Source organism: Mustelus asterias, chromosome 3, assembly GCF_964213995.1.
Source record: "Mustelus asterias chromosome 3, sMusAst1.hap1.1, whole genome shotgun sequence".
Classification (NCBI taxonomy): Eukaryota; Metazoa; Chordata; class Chondrichthyes; order Carcharhiniformes; family Triakidae; genus Mustelus; species Mustelus asterias.
In genome coordinates this window covers 3,152,536-3,177,801 of record NC_135803.1, presented here as the reverse complement: position 1 = coordinate 3,177,801, position 25,266 = coordinate 3,152,536, and the positions used below count along the sequence as shown (strand labels likewise).

Below are 25,266 nucleotides of genomic sequence, written 5' to 3'. Positions count from 1 at the left end.
AACTGTCAATTGATCAGTATGTGACTGCGGTGACACAGCTCACAGAATCCTGTGAAATTGGACAAATAAAAGATGATCTCAATAAAGTTAGAATTGTCTTTGATATAAGAGATCTGACAGTGAGAACAAGTCTCCAAAGAGAGGAGAAACTTATTCTAAAGAAAGCGAGACATGTAGAAACCCAGAGATTGTGGAATGTCAGTTAGAGAGCACAATGCAGAACAGAGCAGGAGAGACATTCTGCTCAGAGACATTTCAGGTCGAAAGTTCAGGACAGTTGCAGACAAAGAGTGGAATGCAAATACTCCAGAGGACAAGGGAAAAGCAGGAATTAGCAGATTGGAGAAAGTGGGATTGTCGGGAATGCTGAAAGTGGGATTGTCGGGAATGGGGAAAGTGGGATTGTCGGGAATGCGGAAAGCGGGATTGTCGGGAATGCGGAAAGCGGTATTGTCGGGAATGGGGAAAGTGGGATTGTCGGGAATGGGGAAAATGGGATTGTCGGGAATGCGGAAAGCGGGATTGTCGGGAATGGGTAAAGTGGGATTGTCGGGAATGCAGAAAGTGGGATTGTCTGGAATGAGGAAAGCGGGATTGTTGGGAATGCAGAAAGTGGGATTGTTGGGAATGGGGAAAGCGGGATTGTCGAGAATGCAGAAAGCAGGATTGTCCGGAATGGGGAAAGTGGGATTGTCCGGAATGGGGAAAGTGGGATTGACGGGAATGAGGAAAGCGGGATTGTTGGGAATGCGGAAAGTGGGATTGTTGGGAATGGGGAATGTGGGATTGTTAGGAATGGGGGAAGCGGGATTGTCGGAAATGCAGAAAGTGGTATTGTCGGGAATGCGAAAAGCAGGATTGTCGGGAATGGTGAAAGCGGGATTATCAGGAATGGGGGAAGCGGGATTGTCGGGAATGCAGAAAGCGGTATTGTCGGGAAAGCGGGATTGTTGGGGATGCGGAAAGCGGGATTGTCGGAAATGGGGAAAGCAAGATTGTCAGGAATGGGGAAAGCGGGATTGTCGGGAATGCAGAAAGCGGGATTGTCGGGAATGGGGAAAGCGGTATTGTCGGGAATGGAGGAAGGGAGATTGTCCGGAATGGGGGAAGCAGGATTGTTGGGAATGGAGGAAGTGGGATTGTCCGGAATGGGGGAATCAGGATTGTCGGGAATGGGAAAAGCGAGATTGTCAGGAATGGAGAAAGTGGGATTGTTGAGAATGGGGGAATCGGGATTGTCGGGATTGGGGGAATCGGGATTGTCTGGAATGGGGAACACGATGTTTTAACTACAAGAAGCGGAATCATTTTATCCAAAAGTGTTTGGCTGGAAAAAAACACTCGGTCAGTGAACAATGACATTAGTGAATGATCCAATTGGACAGATCTCTGACCGGGGGAAGGCCGGGGGGGGGGGGGGGGGGGGGGGGTAGAATCTGGTCAGAGAAAGATCTAGAGAATCATCCAATCAGGGACTGATCTGATCATGGAATGATCCAATCAGAGAATGATCTGATCACCTCACCAGTAGTTCTAGCCCTGGATCGAATGCTCAGTATCTGCTGTTAGATTGGGAAATCCAATCCTGGTTTAGCTGAACTGACTCTTCCTTGACTATTCTGATATCCACAAGGATATCAGAGGTAAGTTCTTTACTCAGAGAGTGGTTGGGGTGTGGAATGGACTGCCTGCAGTGATAGTGGAGTCAGACACTTTAGGAACATTTAAGCGGTTATTGGATAGGCACATGGAGCACACCAGGATGATAGGGAGTGGGAGAGCTTGATCTTGGTTTCAGATAAAGCTCAGCACAACATCATGGGCCGAAGGGCCTGTTCTGTGCTGTACTGTTCTATGTTCTATTCCACAGCCGGCCAGCTGCAATTATCCCCTTGCAGGAATGCAGGAATGAGAAGAGGCAATTCCACCCCCACAAACCTGTGACACAGAAACAACAGGAGTCCATTCAACACCTCAATCCTATTCGATGGGACCATGGCTGATCTGCATCTTAACTCCACCTGTCCACTTTGCTTTCACATCACTCCATCTCCTTACTAAACAAAAACCCTTCAATTCTGATTTAATTTAATGGAAAATTCTAGAACTCTATAAAAGTTTGCATTGAGTCGCCCCCCCTGAATTACCAAGACTCCTGCACCGTCTGATCCAAAGCATTGGCAAGATTCAAGAGAAACTGTTCCAAAAAAATTGCTTTTTTTAATCTAAAATAAATCTCTGTTCAATATTGGAAATATGTCACTGTTCCCCAGAGAGAGAAGATCGACATTTTGGGTTTTAAAAGTCTGGACTTAGATTTCCTCTCTCCACATTTCCGGCCCAATCTCACCTCTAAACTGTCGTCAGCATTCACCATCCAGCAGTCTGTCCATGTGGCCACAACAAGAAAGGCCGCAGACACCAGAGAGATAAAGAAAGCTACAAACTGGAGTACCTCCCTCATCGCAGCCTGGGCCACAAAGGTGTGATCAAGACGTACAGGTCAAACTGGTCCCCTCCGAGGGTTCACTGACTCTGTCAGACTCACTGCAGACCCTTGGACCAACTAACTCTGCCCAAACTGTCACCTGGCTACCAACTGACAGCATCATGTGGTCCGAGACTCTGACCAATCAAATTGCCCCATTAATACAAATCACACCATGTTGTTGTTGTTTTAAGAATTGAGGAAGTCGGCGAGGAATTCAAGGACATTGTATAGGACAACGGGAGGGAAACTGGGATGACGGGAAAGGTCAAGGTTAGTGAATTATTTCACAAACCGGAATGTTAGAGCCTTGACAAATAAAGGATACGAGTGGCACCGATTACTTGGTGGACAGGGAGACTCGTCAGAGAAAAAAATCAAGAATGTTGTAATATAAACATAATATATTCAAAAAACAACATTCTTGCCAAATCTCCACAAAAAAACTACCACAAGACTTTGATTGGGAATCGACATTTGGTAGAGTTTAAAATCATAACAACTTTGATAGAATAAAGGGAAAGTTACCATTGGTTAAAGGCTCAATACCCAGGGCAGAGAAAGTTAAGGTGATTGGAGAACGGACATGAGGAAAAGTATTTTTAACACAGCGAGTGGTTTGAATGCTTGATGCAGTCCCAAATCCCAGTCCGAATCCTTCAAAAGAATATTGGTTAAATGTCTGAAGGAAGAAATTGCAGAGATATTGGGAATAGAGGAGGCAGAGTGGGAAAAGCTGGATTAGCAGACTGGATGGGCCGATTGGCTGGTTCTGTGTTATTCGCAGATTCGAGAATTCATTTTGTACAGAGCTCAAAGCCTGGGGAAGAGCAAGCAAGTGCTCAAGAGACAACCTCAAGAGTGACTTGTCACAGAAATTGATACAGATGAGGAAAGCAGCCTGGTTTGTTCCAAATGGGCAGTGAACGGGATAGTTTATGCTCCATCAGTTGAGCTACTGGCCTGGAGTTTAGATGTACTTTAGATTTCTCAGACAGAGTCATTTCTGTTCATAGAATCATAGAAAGCCTACAGTGCAGAAGAAGGCCATTCAGCCCATCAAGTCTGCAAAGACAACAATCCCAGTCCAGGCCCTAACCCCACAATCCCACACATTTACCCCGCTAATCCCTTAAACCTACACATCCCAGGACACTATGGGCAATTTAGCATGGCCAATCAACCTAACCCGCACATCCTTGGGCTGTGGGAGGAAACCGGAGCACCCGGAGGAAACCCATGCAGACACAGGGAGAACATGCAGACTCCACACAGACAGTGACCTGGCAGTGAGACAGCAGTGCTAACCACTGTGCCACCGTGTCGCCCAATTACTGATGTTATAATAAAAGTTCCAATTCCCATCATTTGTCGAAATTTGGGGTTTGAAAGTCAATTAACCCTTTAACCGCTAGGAATCACTGCTCAGAGTGATGACCCCTGTTAATGACAGTGGGTATATTTTATTCGGTATAAAACCTGACACATAAATAATCAGTCATATCAAACCCTAACTCTAACCCTAATTCCCTTTCAGACTGGCCTCTTTTACCCACAGCGCATTGCACACACTGTTCAAAATATACTTCAGCGTATGTTGCAGTGTAACAAGGCAATTAAAAATGTTCACAAGGTATTACAATTTATAAATGACTCAAGGCAAATAATGCCCGATTTCCCCAGATTCTTACAACCCAGGCCATTCTCCCACTGGCCCAGCAGGGGGCGTGAAGTTGCTGAATTTGCCCGCAGAGGAGGTGTCAGAACAGAGGCTGTTACTAGCTGCACAGACCTGGGCTTTCTGAGCAACTTCCAGAGTTAACCACCTCCTGTCTATTACAGTGACCTCCAAGATCACAGCTCCTCTGAACTCTGTCTCACCCTTCCAGGACTTGCAGTATTTCTGGGAAATATAACCGTCCTATCCCAGTACGGAAAGGACATTCAGAAGAATGAATAAGACAAGATGGAAAGTCCATTTAGTATCTCAGACCTTCTCCTTCCAAATAAATCTTTCAAATCCGAATGGCAGATCCAGAAAAATCAGGAAGTTAGATTGAATTCAGAAGCGATTGGAGTGACAGCAGTAAAACTGGGAATACCAGTTACATCCCCCCCACCGTCCCCCATCCCCAATCCCCACAACCCCCCCCCCCACCCCCCCCCCCCCGTCCGACCCCCACAACCTCCCCCACCCGACTTCCCCCCACCACCCCCTGAATTACAGGGGGGCAAAATAAAAGCAGGAACAGCCCTGATCCTGGGCCACAATTCTGCTGATTCTAGAAATCTGCAAATGCTGGAAATACTCAGCAGTGATGTCAGTATCTACAGAGAGAAAAATCTAAAATATTTAGGTCCATTCATTCGAACGTAGAGCAATCACATCATCTCTTTTTATTTCAGTTCCTGAAATTTGGTGTGCAGCAGGAAGTCTGAGTAGGTAGGAACAGGGCATGGACAAACTGGAATCCACAATGACTGCCTAAGGTCACAGAAAACACCTGCACCATTAGAATAGACATGTTTGAAAGACAGCTGCAAGTTTCCTTTCTCTCTGTCGATGTGCTCTCACAGCAGGATCTCCTGCTGCTAAAACAATGCTGCCTCTGATCACATCATCCTTCAGTTACTCAAGCTCACAAGATTCAGCAAAGCCTCTCAGTGCAGTCGCACACCAACCAATGTCCTCTCCTTCTTCCTGAGCTCTGCTTTTGAACACATAGCATTCATAAATAACATTGGCCAAGAGTACAAATTGGGTGCTCAAGCCCTCTAAAATGTCATAAGTGTGGCTTTTCTGCTGCTCAGTGAGGTTTCAGGTGCTAGACAGAGTGTAGCACTCTTTCCCCAGAGTTAATAACAGAGTTGTTACTCTTATTTGTTCAGGTTTCGTGTTTGGCACTGTGGCAATTTCATTGTTCTGCCATTGAGATTGGAAGCGTTTCCAATTCATTCTCAAATCTCCCTGCATCCCTGCAGGAGTCAGCACTGGAGCATTCCAATCCATGCAAACTCACCCAGCAGTCAGTGTCCTGTGCCACGTTGCTAAGTTGCAGACTGTGGTTTTAATTATCTGTGCTGTTTCTTACATCAGCTGGCTCTCTCACATCCATCAAAATCCACTCAAATTTAGCTGCACACTCCTCACTTTCATCTTCCATGTGGTGGGTAAAAATGTCTTCTGCTAGAATCCTTTACTGACACGGAAATATAGCATCAGATGTAATGTCCTAACTATTTTGGGATTGTGGGTTTTAAACAAAATGAAAAGATGTGGTTTGCACATGTAGATTTAAACTAACAACAGGTTTATTGACCTGATGAACGGGTAACGCTCTGAAAGCTCGTGCTACCAAATAAACCAGTTGGACTTTAACCTGGTGCTGTGAGACTACTTACTGTTCCTACCCCAGTCCAACGCCGGCATCTTCACATCAGGTTTATTGAAAGCGTTGTTTCCTGTACAGAGAACAAACTGAAACTAAAAGCAGCAGCCTGAAACACCCCAAAGACATCATCATCAAATTGCGTGGCCTGCTCTTAAAGCAATCATGCAACTGCTCAAATATATAACAGCACATGACTATGGCAAACCACTGGACACAACATGCAGCGGTACACAAAATAATTTCTCCAAACTCAATTTGCACAAAACATTAACACATTCATGTAAAATCTAACAACAACTTGCATTTATATAGCACCTTTAAAGTCCTAAGGTTCTTCAGAGGAGCATTATCAACCAAGATTACATAAGGAGCAAATTGAAATGAATAACCAAAGGCTTGGTTACAGAGTTAGGCTTTGTATCAGAAAGGAGAGAGAGAGGTAGAGAGCTGGAGAGGTTTAGAGAGGGAATTCCAGAGCTTAGGATCCAGGAAGCTGAAGACATGGTTGCCAATGATGGAACAGTTAAAATTTCTGTTTCACAAGCAGGTAGAACTGGAGGAGCCCAAATATCTTAGAGGGTCCTCGGTCTGGAGGAAGGTTCAGAGTTAGGGAGAGAGATTATGCAGGGATTTGATAAAAATGATGAGAATTTTAAAATCATTTCTGGATGAGCAGCCAATGAGCAGTGAGCACTGGAAGATAACATTGAATATTGACGCCTCCTCTTCACGTGGCACTGGGGAAAGTTGGTATCAGCTTGTCCTCTGAGGAAGGAACGCCACTGCATCCTTAACTCCTCTCTTTTCTTATTGCTAATTTTCATTCCTATTGCCTGCTAGCACCTGTCTCCTCCTCAAAACTCCTTACCTTTCACACACATTCCCCGGACACAGATAGCAGAGCCTGAGGTGCGGTAATATTGTCCCACAACACACCGACCTGCCCATGTTGCCATAGTTTCTGGTGTCTGTTTACATTCCACAATTTGAGTGGATACTGCAGCTCCTCCACCAGCAGATAAAGCAGCGATTATCCAGAAGATGCTGCTGCTTTTTAATTCATTCCTAGGGCATGGGCCTCACATGCAAGGCTGGAGTTTTATTGTCCCATTTCTAGCTAACCTTTGTCAAGTTACCAATGGGCTGATTCTAGAACAACAGCAGTCAGTGTGATACTGTTTTCAAATCCCTCCATGACTTCCTCACTTCTCGCTATCTCTGTAACATCCTCCAGCCCCACAACCCTTTAGGTTATCTGCACTCCTCGACCTCTGCCCTCTTCAGCTTTCAAATGTTAATGGCTCTAACATTGATGGCCTTGTAGTCATAGAGTCATACAGCACGGAGAGAGGCCCTTCGGCCCATCGTGTCCATGTCGGCCATCAAGCACCTATCTATTCTAATCCTATTTTCCAGCACTCGGTCCATAACCTTGTATGCTGTGGTGTTTGAAGTACTCATCTAAATGCTTCTTAAACTGGTTGGCAGAGAGGAAACAAAGAGTAGGAATTAATGGGTGCTTTTCAAATTGGCAGGCAGTAACTAGTGGGGTGCCACAGGGATCAGTGCTGAGACCCCAGCTATTCACAATATATATTAATGATTTGGATGAGGGAACAAAATGTAACATCTCAAAGTTTGCAGATGATACCAAGTTGGGTGGGAGGGTGAACTGTGACGAGGATGCAGAGATCCTTCAGAATGATCTGGACAGGTTGGGTGAGTGGGCAAATCAATGGCAGATGCAGTATAATTTGGATAAATGTGAGGTTATTCACTTTGGAAGCAAAAACAAGATGGCAGATTAGAAACATAGAAACCCTACAGTGCAGAAGGAGGCCATTCGGCCCATCGAGTCTGCACCGACCACAATCCCACCCAGGCCCCACCCCCACATATTTTTACCCGCTAATCCCTCTAACCTACGCATCCCAGGACTCTAAGGGACAATTTTTAACCTGGCCAATCAACCTAACCCGCACATCTTTGGACTGTGGGAGGAAACCGGAGCACCCGGAGGAAACCCACGCAGACACGAGGAGAATGTGCAAACTCCACACAGACAGTGACCCGAGCCGGGAATCGAACCCGGGACCCTGGAGCTGTGAAGCAGCAGTGCTAACCACTGTGCTACCGTGCCGCCCTGATTACTACCTGAATGGCTGTAAATTGGGAGAGGGGAGTGTGCAGCGGGACCTGGGTGTCCTTGTGCACCAGTCACTGAAGGTAAGCATGCAGGTGCAGCAGGTGGTAAAGAAGGCAAATGGCATGTTGGCCTTCATTGCGAGAGGTTTCGAGTACAGGAGCAGGGATGTGTTTGTTGCAATTATACAGGGCCTTGGTGAGGCCACACCTAGAGTATTGTGTGCAGTTTTGGTCTCCTTTTCTGAGGAAGGATGTTCTTGCTCTTGAGGGAACGCAGCGAAGGTTTACCAGGCTGATTCCGGGGATGGCGGGACTGATGTATGAGGAGAGATTGACTAGGTTAGGATTGTTTTCTCTGGAGTTCAGACAAATGAGGGGGGATCTCATAGAGACTTATAAAATTCTAACAGGTCTGGATAGTGTAGATTGCAGGGAGGATGTTCCCGATGGTGGGGGGAGTCCAGAACCAGGGGTCACAGTCTGAGGATTCAGGGTCGACCATTTAAGACGGATGTGAGGAGACATTTCTTCACCCAAAGAGTGGTGAGCCTGTGGAATTCATTACCACAGGAAGTAGTTGATGCCAAAACATTGAATGTATTCAAGAGGAGGCTGGATATAGCACTTGGGGCGAATGGGATCAAAGGTTATGGGGAGAAAGCAGGATGAGGCTATTGAGTTGGATGATCAGCCATGATCGTGATGAATGGGGGAGCAGGCTCAAAGGGCCGAATGGCCTCCTCCTGCTCCTATCTTCTATGTTTCAATGTTAAATGTTGTGAGGGTTCCCGTCTCTACCACCCTTTCAGGCAGAGAGCTCCAGATGCCCACCACCCTCTGGACGAAAAGCTTCTTCCTATCTACTCTTTCTGTATCCCTCATGATTTTGTACAGCTCAATCACGTCTCCTCTCAGCCTTCTCTGCTCCACGGAAAACAACCCCAGCCTAACCAGCCTCTCTTCATAGCTGAAACACTGCAGCCCAGGCAGCATTCTGGTGAATCTCCTCTGCACCCCCTCCAGTGCAATCACATCCTTCCTACAGTGTGGTGACCAGAACTGCACACAGTGCTCCAGCTGTGACCTCACCAGCGTTCTATACAGCTCCATCATAACCTCCCTGCTTTTGTATTCTATGCCTCAATTAATAAAGGCAAGTGTTCCATATGCCTTTATAACCACCTTATTTACCTGTCCTGCTGTCTTCAAGGATCCATGGACATGCTCACCAAGGTCCTTCTGATCCTCTGTATTTCCTCGCGTCCTACAGTTCATTGTGTATTCCATTACCTTGTTAATCCTCCCAAATGCATCACCTTCAGGGTTAAATTCCATTTGCCACTGCTCTGCCCATCTGACCAGCCCATCTATATCACCCTAATCTAAGGTTTGCTCCTCATCATTTACTATGCTACCAATTGTCGTGTCATCTCCAAACTTACTGATCATTCTCCCCCACAGTCTGGACCATTAATATACACGATAAACAGCACCGATCCCCACGGTACACCACCGGACACAGGCTTCCAGTCATAAAAACAACTTTCAAGCAACACCCTCTGCCTCCTGCCACTGAGCCAATTTTCGGATCCACCTTTCCAAATTGCCCTGCACCCCATGGGCTCTTACCTTCTTGGTCAGTCTCCCACGTGGGACCTTGTCAAAAGCCTTACTGAAGTCCCATGTAGACTACATCAACTGCACTGCCCTAGACATGGTCTCCCCCTGACAAAGCCATGCTGACTTTTCTTCATCCTTCATTAATCCTTGCCTCTCCATGGAGAGATGAATTCTGTCCCTGTAATTTCTCACCCACTTCCTGTGACTCCATTGCACAACTTCCCTCCATTGTCCTTGAGTGAGCCACTCTTTTTCTTGCTACCCTCTTGCTCCTAATATATGCATTAAAAGCCCTGGGATTCTCCTTGACCCGGCTTCACTCCTGGTTGATTCAAGTGACCCACTCGGAAGCTTTTATCAAAAGAAACTTTATTTAAGAACACACACAGAATATAACAAAAAGAATTTGCATAACTTTTACCAATTAAAATACTTTTTTTTTAGTAAACTAACTGGAACAGTTTATTAACACATCATTATCCAAGCACAGTCAGCACACCCAGGGTGGAGCTAAAATACTTAAACATGACAAAGTATAATCCTTTTCAGCTAGCTATCTCTATTGTTCCAATTTAGCAGTATTCCCCCATAGACATAAATCCCTCCTTTAGAACCAATTAGCACAGAAACCAAAGCTGCTTAGGTAGGTACTAGATTTCCAGCCTTTTGACATTTCTGGAGAGCGATCCAGATAGACATCTGTCTTCTAATTCTTATCCAGAATCTTCTCGAGAAAGCTCCACCCCAGACAGTAGAATCTCAGAGAAAAAGGCTTGTTTCTTGGCAGATTCCAGTCTCCATTTTAAACAGAGCAAGAGATACAGAGAAAGCAACCTCTGTCTAAATGTCCCAAAAAGCAAATTGCCTGCATTCTCTGTGAAAGCCTAAGTGTACCCAGTCATATGACCCTACCTCTCAATCAACCCGATCAAGCCTTACTGTGAAATCCCAAGGGAAAACACAAAACAACTGAACCCTGCGTTCATTCAGATCAAAACAAACATAACATCAATTAAGATCAATTACGTTGCTGCAGTAACAATGCAGTGCTTCTGGATTCAGACACGATTGCTGCGAGTACATAGAATAGACCCTGCACAAGAAACATGATGAGAATATATTTCTCAAATGCGCAATATCATGACAATGGGCCAAATGGCCTCCTTCTGTACTGTAACAATTATGTGATTCTGTAACAATCTGGGTAAACAGGTTTCACCTGGATTCCCTGTTTTATTTGTCAGTGACTATCTTATAACGATGGTCCCCTTTCCTGTCTCTCTGGAGAATGGAAATGTTTTCTCTGCATTTACCCGATCGATTCTTAAAGACCTCTCTCAGGTTACCCCAGCATAATCTGTGCTAAAGAAGAGTTCCAGTTTGTGCAATCCTTCCTGTTGGCTGTATCTATCATGTTTTTATAATGATATAAAGGCACCAATTACTCTTAAGGGATTGTGTTAAGTCGATGTGAGTTCCTTTATTTAGACTTGGAACATGAGAATATTCATACAAAGATAGAAAAGCTGACGAGATCAGCGGCAGAGCTGTGTGTCTGTGCTCTGCTCAACACAAAAACAAAACTAAAACTTAATCACATGACATGCTTCCCTTCTAGTCATGTCATTCTGCTATTGCTTAAGGCATATTATAACATCCCCCTTCTTTTTGAAGATACTTTTGCTCCTTCCAAAGAAGAACTATTTACAACACATCTTCATCTTGACTCACCACTGAATATATTTTGTTCTATTTGTTCAGCATCACCCCCTGGGCTGACATTTATTGCCCACTCAGAGCGTTGAACTGAGCGTCTCACTCAGCCATTTCAGGGGGCATTTCAGAGTCAACCACATTGCTGTGGCTCTGGAGTCACATGTAGGCCAGACCGGGTAAGGACAGCAGATTTCCTTCCCTAAAGGACATTCGTGAACCAGATGGGTTTTTACAACAATCGACATATTTCATGCTCACCATAACTGAGACTCTGCACCCAGTGCAGAGAGGGGCAGGGAAGGAGGAGAACCTCATCGTGAACCTGCTCCTGGGCCTGGCCAAACGTGCCATCAACGTGCCCAGGCAGTGTGTGACTGAGGTGGGGTGGCCCAGCCCGACTCTCTGCTCTGCGGTTATATTCACGGCTGGCTGTCCCTGGAGAGGAAGTGTGCAGAGTCTGCCAGTGCCAGCGAGGCATTCCATGCCCAGTGGGTACCGCAGGGGCCGAGGTTTCATCGACCCCACTGATCACACTTTGCTTTACACGTTGTTTTGTGTTTGATGCAGTTTCCCTTTATGAGGCTCTTGAATTGTCCCTTCATTTATTTCATTTAGTTGAATTTCAATTTAAAATAATATTACTGAGGCTCACTTTCAATTCCAGATTTATTAATTGAATTTAAATTCCACCAGCTGCTATGGTGGGATTTGAACGCGTGTCCCCAGAATGTTGGCCTGGTTCCCTGCATTACCACTCTAATGACATTACCACTACCTCCCTGACAGGGGAATCGAGAATTATGGGGGGCAGGCAGGAAGGTGGAGCCAGTTCACAGTCAGATTAATGAAGATCTCATTGAAGATGGGCCGAATGGCCTGAATCTGCTCCTACTTCTTATGTTCTTATGAATCGATCTGTCTCTCCCTGCCTCTCTGTCTCCCTGCCTCTCTGTCTCTCTGCCTCTCTGTCTCCCTGCCTCTCTGTCTCCCTGCCTCTCTGTCTCACTGTCTGTCTCACTGCCTCTCTGTCTCTCTGTCTCCCTGCCTCTCTGTCTCTCTGCCTCTCTGTCTCCCTGCCTCTCTGTCTCTCTGCCTCTCTGTCTCTCTGCCTCTCTGTCTCCCTGGCTCTCTGTCTCCCTGCCTCTCTGCCTCCCTGCCTCTCTCTGTCTCTCTGCCTCTCTGTCTCCCTGTCTCTCTCTGTCTCTCTGCCTCTCTGTCTCCCTGTCTCTCTCTGTCTCTCTGCCTCTCTGTCTCCCTGTCTCTCTCTGTCTCTCTGCCTCTCTGTCTCCCTGTCTCTCTCTGTCTCTCTGCCTCTCTGTCTCCCTGTCTCTCTCTGTCTCCCTGCCTCCCTGCCTCCCTGTCTCCCTGCCTCTCTGTCTCCCTGCCTCTCTGTCTCTCTGCCTCTCTGTCTCCCTGCCTCTCTGTCTCCCTGCCTCTCTGTCTCACTGTCTGTCTCACTGCCTCTCTGTCTCTCTGTCTCCCTGCCTCTCTGTCTCTCTGCCTCTCTGTCTCCCTGCCTCTCTGTCTCTCTGCCTCTCTGTCTCTCTGCCTCTCTGTCTCCCTGGCTCTCTGTCTCCCTGCCTCTCTGCCTCCCTGCCTCTCTCTGTCTCTCTGCCTCTCTGTCTCCCTGTCTCTCTCTGTCTCTCTGCCTCTCTGTCTCCCTGTCTCTCTCTGTCTCCCTGCCTCCCTGCCTCCCTGTCTCCCTGCCTCTCTGTCTCTCTGTCTCTCTGACTCCCTGCCTGTCTCCCTGCCTCTCTGTCTCTGCCTTTCTGTTTCTCTGCCTTTCTGTTTCTTGTTCCTTAAAACCTGTCGCTTGGGCCAAGCTATTTTTGACTAGCTGTCCTCATATTGCCTGATGTTGCTCAGTGTCTCATTTCGCTACCAGCTGCTTCATTAAATGCCTTGGGCCGCTTTAACATTAAAGGTGCTATGTAAATCTAAGTTGTTGTTGTTTACTTAAACAAATCAAAATCCTGAACAGTCTGCCGCAGATTGTGTGATTGTTTATGTGAACAGGCAGGCCATTCCTCAACTAGTGGTCCCAGCGCTGAATCACTCGCACTTTGTGTTCTCCACAGCCGAGCGTTTGCCAACTTTATCAAACAATTCACCTTCTCAGAGCAGGTTTTCCACTCCCTCCCCTTTCTGGCTGGGTGATCTCACTGGGTATCGCAGCGAGAGCCAGGAGCTGAGTGTCCCACTGATCACAGCTTGGCAATTCTCCCAAAGACTGTGATTGGTGAAAAATCCCAAAATCACAGTGGAGTTCATTAATAATCTTCTGTTTTCCTGAACATGCTGAATCATAGAAACCGTGACAGAGAGAGACAAGTTTCGGGTTAGCAGTTTAATCGCAACTAACCAAATGCCATTTCTGAATCCATATTTAATATCCTTTTAAATAGTGAACAGTGAGTGGCCCAATAAAGTTTGAAGTTTATTTATTAGTCACACGTTGACTTACATTAACACTGCAATGAAGTTACTGTGAAAATCCCCCAGCTGCCACACTCCGGCACCTGTTCGGGTATCCTGAGGGAGAATTTAGCCTGGCCAATACACCTAACCAGCACGTCTTTCGGACTGTGGGAGGAAACCGGGATTCAGATGTTTCAGGAAGGACAGGGAGGGAGGCAAGAGAGGGGGTGGAGTGGCACTGCTGATCAGGGATAGTGTCACAGCTGTAGAGAAGGTGTGGAGGGATTGTCTACAGAGTCTCTGTGGGTGGAAGTTCAGAGCGGAAGGGGTCGATCACTTTGCTGGGAGTTTTCTATAGGCCGCCCAATAGTAACAGGGAGGTGGAGGAGCAGATAGGGAAACAGATCCTGGAGAGGTGCAGTAATAGCAGAGTTGTTGTGATGGGAGACTTTAATTTCCAAAACATAGATTGGAATATCCCTAGGGTAAGGGGATTGGATGGGGAGAAGTTCGTTAGGTGTGTTCAGGAGGGTTTCCTGACACAGCATGTGGACAAGCCTACAAGAGGAGAGGCTGTACTTGATCTGATACTGACCAATGAGCCTGGACAGGTGTCAGATCTCTCGGTGGGAGAGCATCTTGGGGATAGCGATCATTACTCTATCTCCTTTATGCTTGCATTGGAAAAAGAGGATCAGGCAAGCTAGGAAAGCGGTTATATGGAGTAAGGGGAAATATGAAGACATAAGGCAGCAAATTAGAGGAGTAAATTGGAAGGAGGTATTCTCGGGGAAATCTACTGAAGAGAGGTGGCAGTTTTTCAAGGAATGTCTGTCTAGAGTTCTACAGGACAACGTTCCGAGCAGACAGGGAGGAGTTGGGAGGTTAAAGGAACCGTGGTGCATGAAAGCTGTGCGGGACCTAGTCGAGAAGAAAAGGAAAGCATACAAAAGGTTCAGAGAGCTTGGCGAAGATAGGGATCTAGATGAGTATACGGCTTGTAGGAAGGGACTAAAGAAGGAAATTAGGAGAGCCAGAAGAGGTCACGAGAAGGCCCTGGCAGGTAGGATTAAGGAAAACCCTAAGGCGTTCTATAAATATGTGAAGAGTAAAAGGATGAGACATGAAGGAATAGGGCCTATAAAAGGAGAAGGCGGGAAAATCTGTACGGAACCAGTAGAAATGGCAGAGGTGCTTAATGAGTATTTTGCCTCGGTTTTCACAGAGGAGAAGGACCTGGGTGGATGTACTGCGGGCTTGCAGTGGACTGAAAAGATTGAGTATGTGGACTTTAACAAAGAGGTTGTGCTGGAATCTTTGAATAGCATCAAGATAGATAAGTCGCCGGGTCCGGATGGGATGTACCCCAGGTTACTGTGGGAGGCGAGGGAAGAGATTGCAGAGCCTCTGGCGATGATCTTTGCATCGTCGATGGAGACGGGAGAGGTGCCGGAGGATTGGAGGATTGCGGATGTGGTTCCTATTTTCAAGAAGGGGAATAGGGATAGCCCAGGAAATTACCGACCAGTGAGTCTAACCTCAGTGGAGAAGATCCTGAGGGACAGGATATATGAGCATTTAGAGAGGTTTAGTATGCTCAAGAATACTCAGCATGGCTTTGTCAAAGGCAGATCGTGCCTTACGACCCTGGTGGAGTTCTTTGAAAATGTGACTAAACACATTGACGAAGGGAAAGCGGTAGATGTGGTATATATGGATTTTAGAAAGGCGTTCGATAAGGTCCCCCATGCAAGGCTTCTAGAAAAAGTGAGAGGGCATGGGATCCAAGGGGTTGCTGCCCTGTGGATCCAGAACTGGCTTGCCCAAAGGAGGCAGAGAGTGGGTATAGATGGGTCTTTTTCTGAATGGAGGTCGGTCACCAGTGGTGTGCCCCAGGGATCTGTTCTGGGACCCTTGCTGTTTGTCATTTTCATAAATGACCTGGATGAGGAAGTGAAGGGATGGGTTGGCAAGTTTGCCGACGACACGAAGGTTGGTGGGGTTGTGGATAGTCTGGAGGGATGTCAGAAGTTACAGAGGGACATAGATAGGATGCAAGACTGGGCGGAGAAGTGGCAGATGGACTTCAACCCAGATAAATGCGTAGTGGTCCATTTTGGCAGGTCAAATGGGATGAAGGAGTACAATATAAAGGGAAAGACTCTTAGTACTGTAGATGATCAGAAGGACCTTGGGGTCCGGGTCCATAGGACTCTAAAATTGGCCCCGCAGGTGGAGGAGGTGGTTAAGAAGGCGTATGGTGTGCTGGCCTTTATCAATCGAGGGATTGAGTTGAGGAGTCCGGGGATAATGATGCAGCTATATAAGACCCTCGTCAGACCCCACTTGGAGTACTGTGCTCAGTTCTGGAAGGATGTGGAAAAGATTGAAAGGGTGCAGTGGCGATTTACAAGAATGTTGCCTGGATTGAGTGGCATGCCTTATGAGGATAGGCTGAGGGAGCTCGGTCTTTTCTCCTTGGAGAGACGTAGGATGAGAGGAGACCTAATAGAGGTATATAAGATGTTGAGAGGCATAGATCGGGTGGACTCTCAGAGGCTTTTTCCCAGGGTGGAAATGGCTGCTACGAGAGGACACAGGTTTAAGGTGCTGGGGGGTAGGTACAGGGGAAATGTTAGGGGGAAGTTTTTCACACAGAGGGTGGTGGGCGAGTAGAATTGGCTGCCGTCAGTGGTGGTGGAGGCAAACTCAATAGGGTCTTTTAAGAGACTGCTGGATGAGTACATGGGGCTTAATAGGATGGAGGGTGAGAGGTAGGCCTAGAAGGTAGGGATATGTTCGGCACAACTTGTGGGGCCGAAAGGCCTGTTTTGTGCTGTAGTTTTTCAATGTTTCTATGTTTCACCTGGAGGAAACCCATGCAGACACGGGGAGAATGTGCAGACACCGCACAAACAATGACCCAATCTGGGAATCGAACCTAGGTCCCTGGCGCTGTGAGGCAGCTGGGTGTTCTCAATATTCGACAGTACAGTCACCTGATGAAGTGGCAGCCTGTTCCGAAAGCTCGGGCGACCAAATAAACCTGTTGGACTTTAACCTGGTGTTGTGAGACTTCTTACTGTACCCACCCCAGTCCAACGCCGGCATCTCCACATCATATTTTTGATGGGGACAGTGTAGAGGGAGCTTTACTCTGTATCTAACCTTGTGCTGTACCTGTCCTGGGAGTGTTTGATGGGGACAGTGTAGAGGGAGCTTTAGTCTGTATCTAACCCCGTGCTGTACCTGTCCTGGGAGTGTTTGATGGTTACAGTATAGAGGGAGCTTTACTCTATATCGAAGCCCGTGCTGTACCTGTCCTGGGAGTGTTTGATGAGGACGGTATAGAGGGAGCTTTACTCTGTATCTAAACCTGTGCTGTACCCGTTCCTGGGAATGTTTGATGGGGACAGTGAAAAGGGAGCTTTACTCTGCATCTAACCCCATGCTGTACCTGTCCTGGGAGTGTTTGATGGGGACAGTGTAAAGTGACATTTACTCTGTATTTAACCCAATGCTGTACCTATCCTGGGAATGTTTGATGGGGACAGTGTAGAGGGAGCTTTACTCTTTATCTAACCCCGTGCTGTACCTGTCCTGGGAGTGTTTGATGGGGACAGTGTAGACGGAGCTTTACTCTGTATCGAACCCCATGCTGTACCTGTCCTGGGAATGTTTGAAGTGTGGCTTTTGCTACCAAATAAACCTGTTGGACTTTAACCTGGTGTTGTTAAACTTCTTACTGTGTTTACCCCAGTCCAACGCCGGCATCTCCACATCATGTTTGATGTGGACAATGTAGAGGGAGCTTTAGTCTGTATCTAACCCCGTGCTGTACCTGTCCTGGGAGTGTTTGATGGGGACAGTGTAGAGGGAGCTTTCCTCTGTAACTAACCCCGTGTTGTATCTGTCCTGGGAGTTTTTGATTTTGACAGTGTAGAGGGAGCTTTACTCTGTATCGAACCCCGTGCTGCACCTGTCCTGGGCATGTTTAATGGGGACAGTATTGAGGGAGCTTTACTCTGTATCTAAACCTGTGCTGTACCCGTTCCTGGGAATGTTTATTGGGGACAATGTAGAGGGAGCTTTACTCTGCATCTAACCCCATGCTGTACCTGTCCTGGTAGTTTTTGATGGGGACAGTGTAGAGGGATTTTTACCCTGTATCTAAACCCGTGCTGCACCCATTCCTGGGAGTGTTTGATGGGGACAGTGTAGAGGGAGCTTTACTCTGTATCTAACCCCGTGCTGTACCTGTCCTGGGAGTGTTTGATGGGGACAGTATAGAGGGAGCTTTACTCTGTATCTAACCCTGTGCTGTATCTGTCCTGGGAGTGTTTGATGGGGACAGTGTAGAGGGAGCTTTACTCTGTATCTAACCCCGTGCTGTATCTGTCCTGGGAGTGTTTGATGGGGACAGTGTAGAGGGAGCTTTACTCCGTATCTATACCCAAACTGTACCTGCCCTGGGAGTGTTTGATAAGTACAGTGTAGAGGGAGCTTCACTCTGTATCTAACCCCGTGCTGTTCCTGTCCTGGGAGTGTTTGATAGGGACAGTGAAGAGGGAACCTTTCTCTGCATCTAACCTTGTGCTGTGCCTGTCCTGGGAGTGCTTGATGGGGATAGTGTAGAGAGAGCTTTATTCTGTATCTAACCCCGTGCTGTAACCTGTCCTGGGAGTGTTTGATGGGGACAATGTCGAGGAAGCTTTACTCTGCATCTAACCCCATGCTGAACCTGTCCTGGGAGTGTTTGATGGGGACAGTGTCGAACGCGTTTTACTCTGTATCTAACCCTGTGCTGTACTTGTCCTGTGAGTGTTTGATGGGGACAGTGTAGGGGGAGCTTTACTCTGTGTCTAACCCCATGCTGTACCTGCCCTGGGAGTGTTTGATGGGCACAGTGTAGAGGGACCTTTACTTTGTATCTAACCTCGTGCTGTACCTGTCCTGGGAGTGTTTGGTGGGGGACAGTGTAGAGGGAGCTTTCTTCTGTATCGCACCCCGTGCTGCCCCTATCCTGGGAGTGTTGCATCACCGTTTATCATCAAGGGCAAGGGCAGTAGATGCATGGGGACCAACACCACCTCAGGTTCCCCTTCGAGTCAGCCAGCATCCTGATTTGGAAATATGTCATATTCACTGTCACTGGGTCAAATTCCTGGAACTCCAAACCTAACAGCACAGTGGGTGTACCTACACCACATGGACTGCAGCAGTTCAAGAAGGCAGCTCACCACCACCTTCTCAAAGGGCAATCAGGGATGAGTAATAAATGCTGGCCAGCCATCAAAACCAAACATCCTTGGAAAGAATAAAATAAGTTATTACAGTTCCAAACTGACGTGAATGCATCTGAATTAACCGAGTTGTATCAAAGTTGAGTAAGCAAGGATAGTCAGTAAATGGTGGCCTTGGCACTGACACTCACACTCCAGGAATTAACATATTAAAAATCATTCCCAGAGCAGTACATAATGAGAAAGTTACATGCGAATGGGAGTTTTAAATATTGATGCTGTTATTGAATGTCACAGAATCCAGAGGAGTTTCTCTCTTGCTGACGCTTCATCCACCTTAAAGAAAAACAAAATATTGTGGATGTTAGAAATCTGAAATCAAAACAGAAAACGCTGCAAAAACTCAGCAGGTCTGTCAGCGTCTGTGGAGAAACAGTTAACGTTTTGAGTCCGTATTATTCTTCAGAAGAATCTGATGAGGTCATGTTCTGAAGTTCTGGGGAAGAGACAGATTCACTGGAAATGTTGACTCTGAGAGTCACCTGCTATTCTAACTGAATTGCAAATGACCTTGTTTGCATTTCTCTCACTGCACACATTCAAAACAATCTAATGCTTTGTTTAACAAATGAGCGTCATTAGAATAGACGTTAAGTGAGTATGTCTGCCCTATCACAGTGCAGGGAGGAGGTTGCATTCCCCAGTCACCTCCAACTGGCTAACTGGAGCCGTGCTCCTCACCAATCACGGTGTCGTTAATGGCACAGTCGGTCTGGGCGAGCTCGTATTGAGAATATTTCAGTGTCATTCACAAACCGATACTTTCTGAATCAAAATAGAATCCCTACAGTGCAGAAGGAGGCCATTCAGCCCATTGAGTTTGCACTGGCAACAATCCCACCCGGGCACTATCCCCATAACCCCACATATTTACCCCGCTAATGCCTCTAACCTATGCATCCCAGGACACTAAGGGGCAATTTAGCATGGTCAATGCACCTAACCCGCACATCTGTGGGAGGAAACCGGAGCACCCGGAAGAAACCCACACAGACACAGGGAGAACGTGCAAACCCCATGTGGTGAACCATAGTTGGTTACCACTATGAGTGCTGAGCCATGGATGGTCAGCACTATGGGGTTTGTAGATATGTTCCTGTAATTACTGTTGGGGTTAGGGTTGTGCTGTTCTACCTGTTGATATTGTTCTGTGGTACACTCCAGTTGGCTCCGCCTACCTGGGGAAGTATAAAGGTCACTGCACTGCCTGGAGACCCTTTAGTCTGGGATTGTACTGTATATAGTGTGCTCCATTCTTGTCAGTAATAAAAGCCTTTATTTCCCGGGTACATTCTAGCCTCCCGTGTGAATTAATCGCGCATCAATTTTATTACTGACAAAATTTTGAAAACCATGGAGCAAATGTTGAAACCCGATCGGCTTACACTAGACCCACGTGCGGCAGGAGCGTCGAACACTTTCGACCATTGGTTAAAGTGTTTTCAAGACTACATCGATGCCTCAACAGCCATTCAAAACGACGCCGATAGACTGCGGGTCCTCCACGAGAGGGTAAGCGACACCGTATACTTAGCAATCCGCGATGCCCAAGACTACAAAGGGGCCATCGAACTACTTAAGAAGCGGTACAACAAACCGCCAAACGAGATCCATGCTCGACACCTTCTAGCCACTCGACGGCGGCAGCCCGGCGAAACGACAGAACAGTACCTGGGTGAACTCCAGCAGCTAGCCAGAGCCTGCAACTGCAAGTCAGTGTCGGCGGCCTAGTATACGAGCGACTTGATCTGCGATGCGTTCGTGGTGGGAATCGGCTCGTCGTACATTCGCCTCCGGCTGTTAGAGCAAGGTAACCTAGACCTCGCTAAGATAGAATTGGCTGACGCTATGGAGACAGCCTCCAGAAGCCTAGAAACGTACCCCACCGACCACATGGGAACATCGTGGCAAGTGCAGCCACCGACTCTGCTTTATTCAGCGGCTCCGAAAAACTGCGCGATTGTGTTCCCAACCTCGGACCTGACGACGGCGGCAGCTCCAGGAGGCCCGCGGTGTTACTTCTGTGGATTGGCGAAACACCCTCGGCAGCGATGTCCAGCTAGAACGGTATTGTGCTCCGCGTGTGGAAAGAAAGGGCATTATGCCAAAGTCTGCAGGACCAAACCACCCTCCAAGCATAGCAGCGCGGCGTGTGATTCTCCTGAGCCTGTCTCCTTGTCTCCAGCATCTTCGAGGTCTTCCACCACGTGCGATTCCAGAGCGCCGCCATTCCTGACGACGGAGATGCAAGACATGTGCGACCTGCAGGAGCCGCCACTTTTAGCGACACCGACCACGTGCGATCCATGGGCGCAGCCATTTTGGTCGGCACCGACTGCGGACGACCAGCAGGGGTCATCATCATCAACCATCTCAGCTGCCTGCAGCGGCACCCAAGATCCGACGGTGGCGTCAATCATCCTGGACCAGGCCAAGCCTCACAGACTCGACAAGTCCATGATGGACATAGAGGTAAACGGACGCCAAATTCATTGTTTGTTTGACAGCGGGAGCACGGAGAGCTTCATTCACCCTGACACCGTGAAACGGTGCGGTCTCCGAGTACAGACTGTCAGACAGACAATTTCGATGGCGTCGAGGTCCCGGTCTGTTACCGTGCTAGGGAGCTGCGTGGTCAACTTGACGGTACGGGGCACAGTTTACGAGAACTTCAGGCTCCTTGTGTTACCGCACCTTTGCGCTCCGATGCTCCTGGGACTAGACTTTATGGTCCACCTGAGGAGTGTAACCCTGCAGTACGATGGGCCACTCCCTCCACTTTCAGTGGGAGCACAGCAGCCTCCAAATTGCCCAGCGCGCTCCACGTGTAGCCTCTCGACACTCAGAATCACCCCACCATCCTTATTCGAGAATCTAGTGCCAGGTTGCAAGCCCATCGCAACCAAGAGCAGGCGTTACAGCGCTGAGGATCGGATCTTTATTCGATCTGAGGTTCAGCGGCTCCTCAAGGAAGGGATCATCCAACCTAGCTCTAGTCCATGGAGAGCGCAAGTAGTGGTGGTTAAAACTGGACACAAACCCCGGATGGTCATAGACTATAGTCAGACCATTAATAGATACACGCAGCTGGATGCGTATCCTCTCCCGCGCATATCTGACATGGTCAACCAGATTGCGCAGTACTGGATGTTCTCCACCATTGACTTGAAGTCAGCTTACCACCAGCTCCCCATTCGCCCAGAGGACTGAAAATACACGGCCTTTGAGGCGGATGGTCGCCTTTATCACTTTTTAAGGGTTCCCTTTGGCGTCACGAATGGGGTCTTGGTCTTCCAGCGTGCAATGGACCGAATGGTGGACCAAAACGGGCTGCGGGCTACCTTCCCGTACCTGGATAACATCACTATCTGCGGCCATGACCAGCAGGACCACAATGCCAACCTCCTTAGATTTTTACGCACTGCGTCTCGCCTGAATCTGACCTACAACAGGGAGAAGTGCGTATTTCGCAAGCGCCGTTTAGCAATTCTCGGATACGTGGTGGAAAACGGGGTCCTTGGCCCTGATCCAGACCGTATGCGTCCCCTACTGGAACTTCCCCTGCCCACTAGCATCAAAGCACTGAGAAGATGCTTAGGCTTCTTCTCTTACTATGCACAGTGAGTTCCCAATTATGCGGACAAAGCCCGTCCGCTCATCAAGTCTACCTCCTTTCCCCTAGCAACAGAGGCTCGCTTAGCCTTTGAAGGGATAAAAGCTGACATCGCGAAAGCCACGATGCAAGCTGTTGATGAGTCCATCCCCTTCCAGGTGGAGAGTGATGCATCTGATTTTGCCTTGGCCGCCACACTTAACCAGGCGGGCAGGCCCGTCGCCTTTTTCTCTCGCACCCTCCAAGGCCCTGAAATTCGACACTCTGCGGTGGAAAAGGAGGCCCAGGCCATTGTGGAGGCCGTCCGGCATTGGCGCCATTACTTGGCGGGAAAACGATTCACCCTGCTCACGGACCAGCGGTCCGTGGCGTTCATGTTCAACAACACGTTACGGGGTAAGATCAAAAATGATAAAATCTTGAGGTGGAGAATCGAACTCTCCACCTACAATTATGATATCATGTACCGTCCAGGGAAGCTCAATGAGATGCCCTGTCGTGTGGAACATGTGCAAGTGTGCAGGAGAATCGATTGCAGGCCCTCCACAATGACCTCTGCCATCCGGGGGTCACTCGGCTCTTCCACTTCATAAAGGCCCGGAATCTACCTTACTCAGTGGAGGATGTCAGGTCCATAACCCGAAGCTGGAAGGTATGTGCTGAATGCAAACCGCACTTCTACCGACCTGACAGGGCACACTTCATTAAAGCCACTCGCCCTTTTGAAAGACTGAGTGTGGACTTTAAGTGCCCCCTTCCTTCGACAGATCGGAACGTGTACTTCCTCAATGTGATTGATGAGTACTCACGATTCCCTTTTGCCATTCCCTGTTCTGATACGACCACTGCCAAGGTCATTAAAGCATTACGGGATCTTTTCACCCTGTTCAGTTACCCCAGCTATATCCACAGTGATAGGGGCTCGTCATTCATGAGTGACGACTTGAGGCAATACCTGCTCTCAAAAGGGATTGCCTCAAGTAGAACTACGAGTTACAACCCTAGGGGTAACGGACAGGTTGAACGAGAAAATGCTACAGTCTGGAAGGCTGTCTTACTGGCGTTGAGGTCAAAAGGTCTTCCAGTCTCCCGTTGGCAAGAGGTACTCTCTGATGCGCTCCATTCTATCCACTCACTCCTGTGTACGGCAACCAATGCTACTCCACATGAGAAGATGTTTTCCTTCCCTAGGAAGTCTTCCTCTGGGATCTCATTACCGTCTTGGTTGACGCACTCAGGACCTGTCCTCCTGCGGCGGCATGTTAGGACCCGCAAGTCCGACCCTTTGGTTGAACAGGTCCATCTCCTCCACGCCAATCCTCAATATGCCTATGTGGCATACCCTGACGGGCGAGAGGACACGGTCTCTATTAGAGATCTGGCGCCAGCAGGGGACTTGGTCACCCCAGTCGCTCCCACACCCCTAGTTAGGGACCCCCCGACCCTTATCTCCCCACCTGACACGGCACGGGCAGTATCGGGACCAACACTTAATCCTCTTACTCCCGTGTACAGCTTGCCTGAGTCCAGGAGATTGTCGCCACCTCGAGGCGTGCTCGAGTCCAGCAGATAGTCGCCACCTCATGGTCCACCTGTCCGTGAGGAACTGGAGGAGTCATTGGACACCGCCTTGGAGAGAGGGTCACCACGGTCACCAGAACCGGCGTTACCGCCAGTGTTGAGGAGGTCGCAGAGACGGTGCGGTCCTCCAATACGACTGAACTTGTGAATATATGAACAGTTGTTCTGTTTTTTTTTGCCCCGCCGGCCTTTGTTTTAAAGGAGGGGTGAATGTGGTGAACCATCGTTGGTTACCACTATGAGTGCTGAGCCATGGATGGTCAGCACTATGGGGGTTTGTAGATATGTTACTGTAATTACTGTTGGGGTTAGGGTTGGGCTGTTCTACCTGTTGATATTGTTCTGTGGTACACTCCAGTTGGCTCCGCCTACCAGGGGAAGTATAAAGGTCACTGCACTGCCTGGTGACCCTTTAGTCTGGGATTGTATTGTATATAGTGTGCTTCATTCTTGTCAGTAATAAAAGCCTTTATTTCCTGGGTACAATCTAGCCTCCCGTGTGAATTAATCACGTATCACCCCACACAGACAATGACCCAAGCCAGGAATCGAAGCCAGGTTTTGGAGCTGTGAGCCAGCAGTGCTAACCACTGTGCTACCGTGCTGATAGGAGTCACACGCATCCTAATGGTTAGCTCAGTTGGATGGACAGCTGGTTTGCCATGCAGTGGGACACTAACAGTGTGGGTCCAATTCCTGTACCAGCTGGAATTATTCTTTCTCAAAGTTGCCTCTGGCCCAAGGTATGTGACCTTCAAGTTAAATCACCACCACTCGGTTCTCCTTCTCAAAGGGAAAACAGCCTATGGTGATCTGGGACTGTGGAGATTTACCTTTAACTATGGCCATTTGGGAAAGGTATTATTAATACATCCAGCTCTGGGTTAGGTGAAGACAGGGCAACAGCAGAACCAAAGAGAAACGTTCAAAACCTCAGTTTGCAATGATTTTTACAAATAGATATTGTATATAGTGTGTGTGAGACAAGGA

General features: G+C 48.0%; 2 protein-coding genes across 2 annotated transcripts in view; one reads left to right on the top strand and one right to left on the bottom strand.

Moving 5' to 3' along the window:
• The window catches only part of LOC144485690 (claudin-16-like), a 74,275-nt gene extending 71,811 nt beyond the window's left edge, over positions 1–2,464 (bottom strand). The window contains exon 1 of the mRNA XM_078203808.1: positions 2,351–2,464. Coding sequence (XP_078059934.1) covers positions 2,351–2,464 — 114 coding nt within the window. The remainder of the gene's footprint in view (positions 1–2,350) is intronic.
• Positions 1–25,266, top strand: part of ccdc50a (coiled-coil domain containing 50a) — a 352,068-nt gene that overhangs the window by 149,881 nt on the left and 176,921 nt on the right. The window lies entirely within an intron of this gene.